This window comes from Rhea americana, unplaced genomic scaffold, assembly GCF_003343005.1.
Source record: "Rhea americana isolate MKP2758 unplaced genomic scaffold, rheAme1 scaffold_251, whole genome shotgun sequence".
Taxonomy (NCBI): Eukaryota; Metazoa; Chordata; class Aves; order Rheiformes; family Rheidae; genus Rhea; species Rhea americana.
In genome coordinates this window covers 364985-379432 of record NW_028186370.1, presented here as the reverse complement: position 1 = coordinate 379432, position 14448 = coordinate 364985, and the positions used below count along the sequence as shown (strand labels likewise).

At 38.5% G+C, this 14448-nt stretch overlaps 1 protein-coding gene across 3 annotated transcripts in view; it reads left to right on the top strand.

Annotated features, from left to right (window-relative positions):
* Positions 1 to 14448, top strand: part of SEMA5A (semaphorin 5A) — a 304442-nt gene that overhangs the window by 268065 nt on the left and 21929 nt on the right. For all 3 annotated transcript variants that reach the window (XM_085307061.1, XM_085307059.1, XM_085307060.1), the window contains exon 18: positions 7942 to 8160. In XM_085307061.1, coding sequence (XP_085163187.1) covers positions 7942 to 8160 — 219 coding nt within the window. The remainder of the gene's footprint in view (positions 1 to 7941; positions 8161 to 14448) is intronic.

The window sequence follows — 14448 nt, the reverse complement described above, 5'->3', positions numbered from 1 at the left end:
AACCAACAAAGAAGAACTGATTGAAGATGTGAAGGTTGTGGGCAGCCTTGGCTGCAGTGACCATGAGATGATGGAGTTAAGATCCTGCATGGAGGAAGCAAGCCGACAAGCAGGATTGCAACCCTGGACTTCAGGAGAGTGAACTTTGGCCTCTTCAGGGACCTGCTTCAAGGAATCTCATGGGTTAAGGCTCTAGAAGGAAAGGGCGGTCCAAGAAAGCTGGCTAGTATTGAAGCATCACTTCCTCCAAGCTCAAGAGCAGTGCACACCAAGGAGAAAGAAATCTGGCAAAGGGGGCAGGAGACCTGCACGGATGAGGAAGGAGCTCCTGGCAAAACTCTAATAGAGGAGGAAAGTACACAGAATGTGGAAGAAGGGACAGGCCACTTGGAATATAAGAATGTGATCAGAAACTGCAGGGATGTGATGAGGAAGGTTAAGGCCCATTTGGAATTAAATCTGGCRCAGGATATCAAGGACAACAAGAAGGGCTTCTTCAAATACATCGGTAGCAAGCGGAAGACTAGGGAAAATGTGGGCCCACTGCTGAATGGGGTGGGGACCCTGGTGACGAAGGATACAGAGAAGGCAGAGTTACTGAATGCCTTCTTTGCTTCAGTCTTCAATGCAGAGGGCTGCCCTCAGGAGCATCTGGAGATGAGAGAGCAAGTCTGGAGAAAGAAAGACTTTCCTTTGGTCGAGGAGGATCAGGTTAGAGATTTTTTAGGTAAACCTGATGTCCACAAATCCATGAGTCCTGACAGGATGCACCCACGAGTACTGAGGGAGCTGGTGGATGTTGTTGCCAGGCCTCTCTCCATTGTCTTTGAAATGTCATGGAGAACTGGAGAGGTGCCTGAAGACTGGAAGAAAGCCAAAGTCACTCCAGTCTCCAAAAGGGGCAAGAAGGAGGATCCAGGAAACTACAGGCCAATCAGCCTCGCCTCCATCCCTGGAAAGGTGATGGAACAGCTCATTCTGGATGTCATCTCCAAGCATATGGAGGAAAAGAAGGTGATCAGGAGTAGTTAGAGTGAATTTACCAAGGGGAAATCCTGCTTAACCAATCTGAGAGCCTTCTCTGATGGAATGACTGGCTGGGTAGATGAGGGAAGAGCAGTGGATGTGTGTACCTTGTGTACCTTGACTTCAACAAGGCTTTTGACACTGTCTCCCCTAACATCCTCCTAGGCAAGCTCAGGAAGTGTGGGTTAGATGTGTGGTCAGTGAGGTGGCTTGAGTACTGGCTGAAAGGCAGAGCTCAGAAAGTTGTGCTCAGTGGCTCAGAGTCCAGTTGGAGGCCTGTGGCTAGTGGAGTTGCCCAGAGGTCAGTACTGTGTTCAGCTTCTTCATCAGTGACTGGATGAGGGGACAGAGTGCCTTGTCAGCAAGTCTGCTGATGATACCAAGSTGGGAGGAGTGGCTGATACACCAGAGGGCTGTGCTGCCATTCAGAGAGACCTGGAGAGGCTGGAGAGMTGSGCAGAGAGGAACCTCATGAGGTTCAACAAGGGCAAGTGCAGAGTCCCACACCTAGGGAGGAATAACTCCATGCACCAGTACAGGCTGGAGGTTGACCTTCTGGAGAGCATTTCTGCAGAGAAGGACCTGGGAGTGCTGGTGCACAACAAGTTGACCATGATCCAGCAATGTGCCCTTGTGGCCAGGAAGGCCAATGGTGTCCTGGGGTGCATTAGGAAGAGTGTTACCAGCAGGTTGGGGGAGGTGATTCTGCCCGTCTRCTCAGCCCTGGTGAGGCCTTATCTTGAGTACTGTGTCCAGTTTGCGCCTCCCCAGTACAAGAGAGRCATGGAGCTACTGGAAAGAGTCCAGCATAGGGCTACAAAGATGATCAGAGGACTGGAGCATCTCTCTTAGGGAGGGAAAGCTGCAAGTGCTGGGTCTGTTTAGCCTGGGGAAGAGAAGACCAAGAGAGGATCTTATCAGTGTCCATCACTATCTTAACGAAGGATGTCAAGAGGATGAGGCTAGACCCTTCTCAGTGTTGCCAAGCAACAGGGCACGAGGCAACAGGCACAAACTGCAAGACAGGAAGTTCCACCTGAATCTCAGGAAATACTTCTTTACTGTGAGAGTGACAGAGCACTGGAACAGGTTGCCCAGAAAGGCTGTGGGGTCTCCTTTTCTGGAGATATTCAAATCCCGCCTGGACACAGTCATGTCTAACATACTTTGGGTGACCCTGCTTGAGCACTAGATGACTGCAGAGGTCCCTTCCAACCTCAACCATTCTGTGATTTTGTGATAATATGCATAGATTTTATAGTGTAAAATCTTACTTTTTACTTCAGTGACACTGCCAAATACTTGCAAAATATCTTCAGAAAATAATCTTTGCTTATCCTATTTCCTGCTGCGTTAAACAGTATTTTATGCTGTCATTTAGAAATTATTTAGGATGCTTAAATTTTGGCTCCAGAATATCTTTCCTCAGAGTCGCAAACCTAGACAGATTGATTAATTGAATTTTGTTATGTTTGAGGAGGAGGACATAAGACATAAATCTGTCAAGCAATATAATTAGTCAGGTGTCATTGCTACCTCTCTCTTATTTGGGGCTGTATTCCTTGGCTAGAGACTGGACCAGAGAATTATTGTAAGAGCTTTATTAGCAGTTTAGCTTTTAAAGCAAATTAAGACACATAAGGGGTGTTTTAGTAAGTGTCAAAAATAGAAATCATCAGAGAATGTTGCAATTTTTGGGGAAGAATCGGGTCAGTCAAGACTTATTGTTTCAAAGGCAGATTTTTCTCCTGTACTTTTCAGTGCAGGTGGCTTTCGCATTAACATTTCCAAACAAGATTATTTTGTAGCGGAATTAAAAGATTTAACCAACGAAATATTACAAAATAGTTTAGAAATTGTTATATCAGTTTAGATCAGAGTTATGTAGCTTAGTTAGACAAACTTTGTCCATTATACATACTCACTATTGCTAAACACCAGAAAAGGGAGGTTGACAGTGAAGCTATGCTAATTTCTTTGTAATTTTGTCCACACTGAAGGACGTGTAAGCACTTGAAATGAGAGTAAAATCTTTCATTTAAATGTCTTTTCATATCTTCTGTATCCTCCTGTCTTAGAAGCTGATGGTTCTTTTGAGCATAAAATCCATGTGATCGTTTTACTGAATTTTTGCACTACTTGTTTTCACTTGTTCTAAGTTTTGCTTTAGGGAAGCAACTGCCTGTTTAAAATTCTACTGGAATTAAGTAGTTACATTCCTTTTTCTAGCCTAAGAGTAGAGCAATTAATAAATTGAGTACCATTTCTAAACAACTAAAGTTAAGCTTGTTAGTAAACTAAAAGCACTTATCATACATTATAGCCATTCACAGGCCTTCAACTTGGCTGTAGACTTTATGAAAATCATTTAATTTAAAATGTTCAAATGAACATAAAGCTTGAGTCTAGTTTGGATTCACAGCTCTTATGAATGTTTTTCCCAAGATAAATACTTACCTAATTCACTCAGGGTGCTATAACTTACTTCTTTTCAGATTTTACTGGTATTTCTTTAGATGAGGTTTTGGTAAGGAGAGTTTAGGTGGTACTTTTAGCAACCAGACTTTTGCCATTACCATGCTGAGGGCACTGTCCCATGCATTCTCTGCTGGTCAGATATTTTGAGCTTGGGGGCAATGCACAGAAAAATAYGGAAGGCTTGTGGTTATTCTCTCTTGACTGGCACAATTCATTTTCTGTTCTCAGAGGGGGTGTGTGGGACCTCTACAATCTCAAACAAATGTGCGAAATGGCCAGTAAGAATATGACAATTTCATAGGAAAAGTAGGAGTTCTTTTTATAGTTTCATACTATTTTATCTGAAGGATTCCAATGCTTTTTTATTTATAGCTTATCCAATCTGATGTTAGCTTTATTTCAGATATGGCTTGGTTCTGGATAGCCACCTCTGTTTGCATCCTACTTTCTGAAGCAACTTTTCTTGAAAACATTCAGCAATGTAACTTAGATCAATTTGGTATGACCTTTGCCACCTCAATTAATAAATAGATCTTCTTAAGTGAAGGACTCTAATGAGAGGTGGCCCCTTTTTCATATCTTAACAAACTCCTATGCAGCAGTTGACCAATGAAAGAAAGGAGTTAACATGCACAACAGACTTGGCGACTTTGCATGGACAGTTACAAGAGCTCAGCATATGTGAACTAATTAGAGCACGAGTCTTTGCTCTAAATATATGTATGTGTACACATAGAAGTATATATTTACAATATATGCATATGCCTAAATATGTATTTTTGTTTATACATACGTATGTACATTGGCACATGGTTTAATGAATAGCCCTCGTGTTGGTGTTATGCCAGGCAAGTTCACACTGAAGATTCATACCCTATATTGTTATTTCCAAATACCATGTGAATGTATCGATATTTTAGTATTAAAAACTTATTAGATCCTTGACTTTACTAAATGTTATCTATATAGCAAATTGATCAACTTTAACTTAAAAGAGACTGCATCGTCTGAATTGTTTGTGATGCAGTGAAAATGCCTCAGAAGCACAAGGTCCTGAAACTAAAGGGGCTTGTTACAGAGTGCTATCTTGTGACTTTAATTTTCAATTATATAGTCTTCCCTCTTTGACTTATTATCTAGTAATGCTATCATCTCTTTCATATTGTATCTGCTGTTGTGTCTATATCTGAGCACTTTATTCAGGTCACACCTTTTTTGCTATATCTGTGAGGGAGATAGTTTTTATAGAAGTKCAAAGACTCTGCAGTGATGGGATAGTTACCTACAGTGAGTTTTAGCATGACCAAAGGGGCTATTTAGAGTTCTGTGTTCAGAGAGGTGAAGTAGCCATTCTGTGCCGTGTTGTCTTCTGAAAATAGTAATCTTTATTACTTTTCCTTAGTGTACCTGAGCAGAAGGCCGCAGACTTAGTTGCTCTCCGCACATCCTCATGGGCCCAGCAAAAATTGTTATAATGCTCAGGAAAGATCTTCAGAGTAATCTGGAAAATAGATCTAGAATCCATCTGTTCACAGTGCTCCCCTTTTACAAGAAGTTGTAGGTAACTTCCGAATACAGTCAGCAAAGGTGATTGATTGCCTCTAGGTGGAGATTTTGGGTATGGAAACTAACGGCATGCAGGAGCAGTAGGAATACATTCTTGAATGGTCTGCAGAATCTCCTCTTTAATAGAGAAAATAGATCATGTTTACTTTTCATAAGAATCCTGTTAAAAGTTGACGAGGGTTAACAGTATTACATTTCTACCTTTTTCTTTCCATTTCATTTTACTTAAATGTGGCACTATATATCCAGAATGCAAATTGATCTTGATATTTTTAATGATTTACAGTTTCTGTCCAAAGAGAAAGTTTTAAAACTCCCTCTATGAACACTCTATAAATGGCTGCAAAACTATGGAAAGGCTGCTCCCTGTAATAAATTTTTAATGTCTTAGAAAGAAGAAAACACACAGGAACCCTTACTGCTGACCAAAATACACACTGAAGAGATTTAATAAAATGTTCTCGTTTTGGAGCTAAAATACCTCGGAGGTTTCCCGTAGAAGATTCTTCCCTTTATCCCTACCCCCTGCTTTATATTGCAAGAAATCTAATATAATTATGAGAAATAAGGTTACACATTTTCCTTAGCGCTGAAAAATACTTCTATCCTGCCGAAGTGTCTTCAGAACATTATAATATTGGTATAAAGTGATGAATGTGTTGATGTGATGTTGAAGTGATGAATGTGTGTGATGAATGAACAGTGTTTCATCCAGAGAAGGCCTGGCAAGCTGGTCTGATTAAGAATTAGTTTGTGTATTCACTGCTGTTAATTTCGTAGCTAAAACACAATTATTTGAAATTCTGATATTAAAAAAAAAAAAAWTGGTATCACATCTCACTGCGTATGTAAACTGGGCATTTTGTGACCAAAACTACACAAACTTGAAAAAAAAAAAAAAAAGGCTTAGATCTGTATTCATAATTCTCAGACTATTTCTCTTCACTCTGTCCTGTTTTGAATCTGTGTCATATTTCTTGAAATGCTGCTTATAATATCTCTGTGCAGTAGAGTCTAGTTCAGCAGAAGGAAGATAGTTACCCACCATATCAGCTGAAAGGTCTTTCCCGTTTTTAGTCATTTTAATGTTTCTCTTGCGCTGATATCTCATTAATGCCCATAGTTTCTTATTACAAAGTATTTTTGTGTCACTGCACTATCATTACAATATTGCCAGTTTTTATCAAGTGCTGAATAAAAATATCCAAGGACTCATCTACTTCAGGATGATTATGAATGTAGTTAGTAGGAGTAGAACTTAAACAGTATTACTAATTTCATAAGCATTGGCAGAAATACGGCTTAGTTTTTTCCCTACTGGACACCACAAATGAGGGGCTCCTGCCCTTCTATTTATCCAGAGTATTTGTGCTGGTATTGACTTGAATCCAGGCCTCCTGTTGGGCAGTATCTTCGCAGTATTACCTGTAGCTATTTTCAGTATATGGTTCAGTATATCTTCCATTCCTTTAGCTCTGTTTGACAGTACCTGTGCTTGTGGGTAGAACATAAATCAAAGTCTTCAAAGCAAAAGTTTGTTCTACAGTTTAATCTAAAACCAGTCCTCAGTATTTCTCCACTGTTGGTGATATGATTCATCTGTCCTTATATTTGCAGTACTGAAGCCCTAGCATAGGCAGACAGGCATGTCCTCTGCTGCTTTAAGTACCATTCATGGAACCTTTTCTCAATACAACTAAATACATGCTTAGAGCAAAACCAGCAGTTAGTGATTCATCTGTTGTAGAATTTCAAGTGATAATAACCCTGGTGAACTGCTCTGGCAGCAGCAGGAAATGCTGGTAGTGTCACAGAAGTGTAGAGGTAATGCTGCAGCTCAAAACTAGAGTTGGGCTATATATAGTTGAGGATGTCTGGTTCGCTATAGGACAAAGCTTGAGAATGACCAAGGTTCTTAGCTTAACTGTAGATCATTAGAAGACCCTAATCTGGAGCTATATCAAGGCACACTGGTCATATGCTCTGAACAAGATTCTTTCTGGTGATAAATAGTGGGCTTCAGTCTCTGTATCTGTTTAATCTGACGCCTTTTCTCGGTGTTAAACTTGCTTAGAAAGAGTGTTTCATATCCCAGATGGTCATTTTCACCAGGAAGTATACTAACCCGTGTTTCTTAGAAAGCTTAATTTTTATAGTTTATACACAGTTTAAAATATTTTGGCTCAGCAGAAAAAAAAATGTGTTTTAAACTGAGAAAGCAGTGTTCTTCACAAAAGGGCAGTCTCCCTACACATTGTGGGGTTATTGCTGTATGCTGTCTAAAGTCTGAGTATGGTTATGACAAATACAGTTCATTCCTTTCTAGGAGACTTACCAACCTCTAAGCACAACAAGTGCTAGTGGAGGCAGGATGACCAGGTGGATAGAGCACTGCAGGGTTCTGCATCTGTCACTGGCTCAATGAGTGACCATGGGCTGCTCAGTGGTATTTTCTGTGGCTGTTTCTTACTCTTTAAACCAGAGGCAGTAATACCTATGTAATGTATCTGGAGATCTGCTGATGAAAATTACTGGGCAAGAGCGGGGTAATTTTTATCATGCTTAGGTGGCATAAATTGACTAAAGTTCATTCATTATTAATTCCAATGCAGCTGTAGAACTTGAAAGAAAGAGGCAAATCTGCCTCGAATGTCCTGAACAAATGGCAAATCTGCCATTACAGGAGAGATTCTTGAGATGAACCAAGGTTTGGATTGTGGATTTAAAAGATGTGATCCTCCTTGTCTTATTACTATTAAAAGCCTAAGAGTAAATCTGAAGAGGAAAAGATTGGGTTTTTTTTTGTGTGTGTGTGTGTGGGGGGAATACTATTTTAATTCAGTATTGTTTTCTCAATCATTATTTTATTAGGATTGTCAGGAGATTTCTTGCGTTCTGGACGATACTCTGCTCATACTATTAATGGTGCCTGGTCACCATGGTCTCCGTGGTCACAGTGCAGCCGTGACTGCAGTAGAGGTATACGGAATCGCAAACGGGTCTGCAGCAATCCTGAGCCCAAGTATGGGGGACTTCCTTGCCTCGGCCCATCTCTGGAGTACCAAGAATGCAACATTTTGCCTTGTCCAGGTAAGAATCAACTGAAATAGGAGAAGGAGAAAATAATAGGACTTATTTTCAAGGCTGGATGTTACAGTAGTTTTATTTGCTTGGTTGCTTGGTTTATTTTCTGTTTGTTTACTTTTTTGTTTTAAAGAAACTACAGCTCAAGTAACTGTTTTTGCTGACCTTTTTTATTTCCAAGCTAGCCTAGTTCAGCTGAACATGCCAAGAGACAACAGAGAAATTTCAATGATTATTTGCTATATTAGGAAACACGGTCACGGTAATTACCTATAGTAGTGAAACCTGTTATATTTTATGTTGTAGAAATATCTTTAAGGTTAGTATTCATCTCAGACATGAATGATTAAGGATAAATATCACACGGAAACATCTTTTGTTGCTTTTTCAAGAAATCGCGTGATATGGCCTCTAGCAAGAGGGATTGTCATAAGTTTGCTCAGTAACATRTTCATAGTCGCTGGAATCCTGTTGTGCCAGCCAGTTACGTTTATAATGTAATTGAATTTGGGCAAGATGCCGAAGTGATGTCAATCAGTTTGTCAACAGCAACAAAAACATAGCTATGTCTTATTTCATTTATATTTTTACTTATTTCAGTAAAAATATAACTTTTAAGAAATAAGCCCATAAGAGGGATAAGAAAAAATATAAGAACACTGGTCTAGTCATTCTTTAAACTCAAAATATCATTTTCATCACAGTGSTTGCTGAGGTTGCTGAATTAAATTCATGCTAGCTTGTGAGTATAGAGCCACTAGCAAATAAGGTACAGGACAGAATACCAAAATAGCTGGTATCTCAAGTAGGCTGTAGTAAAGGTTTTTCTTGGAATTGTGAGCTTCTCCCTCACTAACAGTTGTTTTATGATTCTACAAAAAAAAAGATTACAAGTGAAATACATGTTTTCAAGAAACTACTTTGTGTTATAAATCATTGCTGTATCTTAGGCATTTGGAAAAAAATCATGGTTCTAGGCACCTCTCACCCTTCCTAAAATAGGCAAGTTCAAAGGCTTTGAACTTTGCAGAATACTTTATATCCTTCACCTTTATATCTTTTTTACAAAGAACACATGAGGAAAAGAAAATGCAATTGGAATACCAGGGGAGAATTCAAGATACAGAAAGTCATTGGGAACTACAAAGAAAATGAAAATAATGACTGAAAGACTCATTACTTTCCTGTATCAATAAATAGTATAGAAATAGGCTTTCATACATCTTTAATGGTATTAATTGTGAGTGTATTAACAGTGCTGTGTATCTTAGTATTGAAGACTGAGCTTGTGGTATTGTAGTGTGAACCTGAAGGCTTAGTATAGTAAATATACACACACATATACACATATCTATATGATTAGGAGTTTAAACTGATTTTTTTAGTATAAGTATTTTGCCCAAACTTATCATTGCAGTGCATTCTCTAAGCTTTGTGAGCCCTTTGACAACGGCTATCTTTTTTCTACATCAGAAACCAAGATGTAGATCTGTCTGGAAGACAGGGTTTCCCTTTCAGGAGGATGTATTTCCTTCAAAAGAATATTTGCTGCTTGAATTGCACTAAATAATATGTTTTGGTAAGTAGAGAGTGACTGTGTTCTCTACATGTTGTAACTACATCTCTAAAATGGGTCCTGATTTGTTGTTTCTCACTTGCTATTGATATTTAAATCAAATACTGTGTTGGATTTCTTTTAGTTAAAATAAGTTAAAAGGTTTTCAGAAGTGATATTTTTGTTAGGTATCTCTGCAACTAGTACAGTGTTACATTTTTCTGAAGGAAACTAGTAAAGGACACAGTTAGTATGCAAAAGTTTAATATAGAGACTCATGTTGTCTGAATGAGCCAACACCCTAAACTAAAAGCACAAAATTGTAAGATAGAACTTGAAGTTGTGCTCTGTATTGAAATAATGCCCTTTTCAGGTGACTAAAAATATTTTTCAAGATTGGTTAGAACAGGGTGTGATGGATGTTTTTGAATCAAGCAGGGGTAGTTGTAGCTCTTTCTTAAGAAACAAGTTTCTTTTTAATGAAAATTTGATTTGAATAAAGCTGTGCAGCTTGCCTGAAGTAGTTAGATGTATGATAGCCTATATCACAGATAGATGTATGATAGCCTGCAAGGAATAACAAAGACCTTCAGTCACAGATCTACTATAGCCAGTAATTAAAGTGAAATATAAGGGCCCAAGTCAGATCTCAAATAAATCTAAAGGGAAAACATTGAAAGTGGCAGAAGTAACTGATTTATTATTTTTTTAAGACATAGGAGAGTAAAAAATGATTCTGGATAAGGTTTATTCAGAAATTCAACATAAATGTGTAGAAAAGGAGTAAGTTTTTATTGGAGAAGTATACTAATGACATTGAAATCTTTTCTTTTGTAAAGAAAGTCGTAGAAAGTTAAGTGAGTGGATAGAAATGGAGATTTGTTAGTTGAAATTCATGTCTTGTTGACAGTCTGAGATAGATCCCTACATCTATAGTTCTGCGTAAGACCTCACTAAGAAGTAAAGACATGGGTAAAGAGCTTTTTTTTTTTTGGTCCAGGTTTACATATGCAAACTTGGCAAACCCCATAGCAAGGGCATGGAGGAGAGCAGCCAGAAAAAGAAACCATGAGTGGATGAATCATTTTGCAACCTTCTCATGAACCACTCTGCTAGGTGACTAGGTTTCATTTCCCAGGAGCTTTTATTCAGGACAGATATATAAAGTCATTCTTATTCTGGCTTTCTAAGTGAGTTTCTAAAATGCCTGTTTTAGGCTTTWATTGTACAGCCCTTGCACGTTTTAGAGTGAGACCAAGTTCAGTAAAATTCAGTTTCAAGCCTGTTTTCTCTGGACTGATGCATCCTTACTCTGTGCTTTAATGAATGTGCAAGATAAAACAAAGCAAGGACAGAGTACAAAGCAGACATTTATGGGAGAGGTTGGTCTAGGAACAGATCTCATCATGCTATTGACCATACCTTCTTCGCACAGCACAGATATGTAGTGACCAAGTAGGAATAAATATTTCAGGCCCTTCTTGCCACTGTGGGCATAGATATAAAAACAAGGATTGTGCACATTTAATTCTTGCCTGTGCAATTAAACAAGGTATAGACAGGGTTAGGGTAAGGAATGTGAGGAACTTTTGATCTGACCTGGACCCTAATGTACTGACTGTAGTACTAGAAATGAAAATGCAATAAAGAACTTCATGCCTTTTAAGATAGATCTGAGCCCCCTTGAGATAAACATAGATTCACATGCTCCCTGCTTGTATAGAACTATTTTGTTACAGCCCAGTCCAGCCTTTAGCCTTTAGGAATTATTCAGGTTGGAAGGAGGGAGTGAGATGGCAACTATAAAGAAGCGTTCCTGTTAATGCAGGCTCAGGTTCTGCTTGTCTCCCTGTTCTACTGAATGCCTGTATGTGCGATGCTACATCTGTTAACAGACAGGATCAAGCCCATATGATTTAACTTAGTGAAGAAGATGAGCGCTGGAGAAATATGTTCAAAAATTCTCAAGTCCTGCTGAAAGTCAATAGGGCTTTATGCGTCTCAATCATTTAAGTTGGGCTCGGTGCCATTTGGCAGAAACCTCATGCTCTGAAGGATTGACACAATGAAAAAGCCAGGGTAGCAATCACCAAGTGTAGCAGACTCTCGTCTGGTTAAGCATCTTGCAGCTTAGTTTTAAATTAATGTATTAATAGCCAATACCTTATTGTTAAATAAGTATAAGTACTGCAGGATACTATAACTTGTAAAAAATACTGAAGCCATCTAGAACCTGTGTTTGGCAGCTACTATTAAATCTATCTTCAGCCTACGAGGGGGAGAAAAATACAATTTTCCTACTCTTAGCAAAGTAAATGATCCATTGAAATGTGGGTTGTTAGGAGTCACTGAACAGATTACTTTTCTCTCATTATATTTGAAGGCTGAATAAGTAATTATAAATTGAATGGTGTCAGAAACTTCTCAGAAATTATACCCAGACCTGGGAATATGATTTGTCTACACTGAACAAGTTTTAGAGTGATCCCTCCTACAGTTTTGGCTGGGCCTAACTAGCACTCTCCCAAATAATCTGCAGAAGTAGTTTGACAGTTAGAGTAAGGCAAGGCCTATTTCSAGCAGTTGGTCTCCGTGGGGCCAACTGCTTCAAAGGGTAGGTGAATTTGGTAGTATGGATATGCTGTTCTGTGCCAGCTGGTCTCTGTGCCAGCAAAAGGGCTTTTGCTGGGACAGATGTTACTATGAAGCTGGATGCATATTCTTGCCCCACCACCTCTGCTTAGAAATGTTTCGAACAAAGTACAGGGAAGTTATCTAGGGCCAAAGACAGCTTGACTTAATGCCATAGAAAACATAGGATTGTCAGCTCCTATTTCAATCTGCTAGACAACAGTCCCTCTCTAAAAAGAGGGATCCTGCAATAATTTTAGAAGATGTCTTACTTCTTGCTACATGCTTTGATAAGATCAGTGAAACTTTGCAAAGCAAAAGGAATCAGAAACACCAAATGTTACTATATCTACCAGGAAAATAAGTTTTGGGGAATTTTACCCTTATAATTGCTTATATTCTAGTTTTAGCAGAAATGCATACTTTACTTTTTCAGCTATTAAGGTATGGCTTAAAATTTGGAATACAGTCTTTTTCAGATTAATGACAAATAGGTATTGTTTTCAAAGAAACTAAACCACTAGGTACAGTTCACTGTAAAAAGAATGAATTGCACATGCATTGCTGTCTTGCACTAGCAGGTAATGGTTTGGCCCTATGCCTCGACACTTTTGGTTATGATTCAGAAATGTGATGAAGGGAGTTGGGCTGGCAAATACTGAACAGTCTCAGTAACGAAGGTGAAGACTTGTGAGCATTCCTTGACGTTGCTTTTTTGTTTCAATTACTAGTATGTGGTCAAAATGAAAAGAAAGGAATCTGTAATGAGCTATATTAAGGGTTTTTTTTGTCTTTTCAACTGAATAGTGAGTAAATTTGGGGCTTGTGGGATATTTCCACTATGATAAGAAATATATGATGAAGCAAAGTATTGTTCAATGCAAGAGAATGGTAAATTGCTTAATGAAAGAGAATGGTAAATTCTGTCAACTTAAGAAAAAAAAAACTTAGTAACTGAAAGACTTGTTTACCTGAAAATATTAATAACCAAATCAAAGGAGTTYTGTCCTGGTTTACAATATTACAAATCTCTTCAGTTATAATTACATCAAAAGACAGCTTTTTCTTAGATTTTGTTTTCTCTTGTTTCTTATTGCTTTCTTTATTCTTTCACACATAAAGCCACTTGCTTAATACCTTAATTGGGAGCATACTGGTGGGTCAGAGGAATAGGACAGGTTCTACCTCTGATTTTAAATTTTGAAACTTCATTTAAGGCTTTCACTAGTTGCAAATTTTTGTTGAAATAGTTTTAGTTTGGTTTGTTTATGACATTTTGGCTGAAAAAAAMCCCAGCAAGTTAGCTGCAGACATCCAGATACTGATAAATGTGTTAATAAAGAGAGTTTCAGATATCACAAAACTCTGAAAGACTAAGTTATTTGTGCAGCTCCTGAAGCCAGTTATCACTTGCTGATTTTTTTCTGTATTATTGTTACTGTTTTTTCTTCCATTTTTTTTCTTTGCAGTCATAATTGGCCATGAACAAACAGGATTATATTTAAAAAAATAAACAAAACTTATCCTGCAGTAATTTCCTAAATCAGGAGGAAAAAAACTACTCCAGTGGCAAAAAGGCTTGTCTCTCAGGCTCTTGAAGTCTGTCGCTGCCCAGGCATTGATCTTTCTTAGGCTTCTTGTGTAGCCAGTGAAAACAGAGCTGAACTGCCCCTTGGAAGTGACTGCTGCTCTCTTTTGACTCCAGCTAAGTTAGGTGCCTCTGTTACAGACTTAACTCTAGTCTGAGCCTTAGATATTCTAATTTTGTTAGAAGCATTAGTTTGCCTTCTGTTTTTCTGTGCTGCATTGAATTAACTTTACATCCAGCATTGCTTTTATGAATAAAATTTAACTGTAGCATTACAGAGACAAAACTTTCAAACCTGGATGTAAAAACTGTTCTTTCCCACAGTGAAAAATATGTATCAGTATCCCACAGGAACAAAAAAGAGTAGTAGGCTAAGGGATGTGGAATGGGATGATCTCAGGGTGCCTGGAAGGCAGCCACACTGAATTACATATGTATGCTGCCCAACATCCAGTGCCCCTAGATTTTACTTTTAATGATCCACTGGAAATATAAAAGACTACTGCCCCTCTATTTGTAT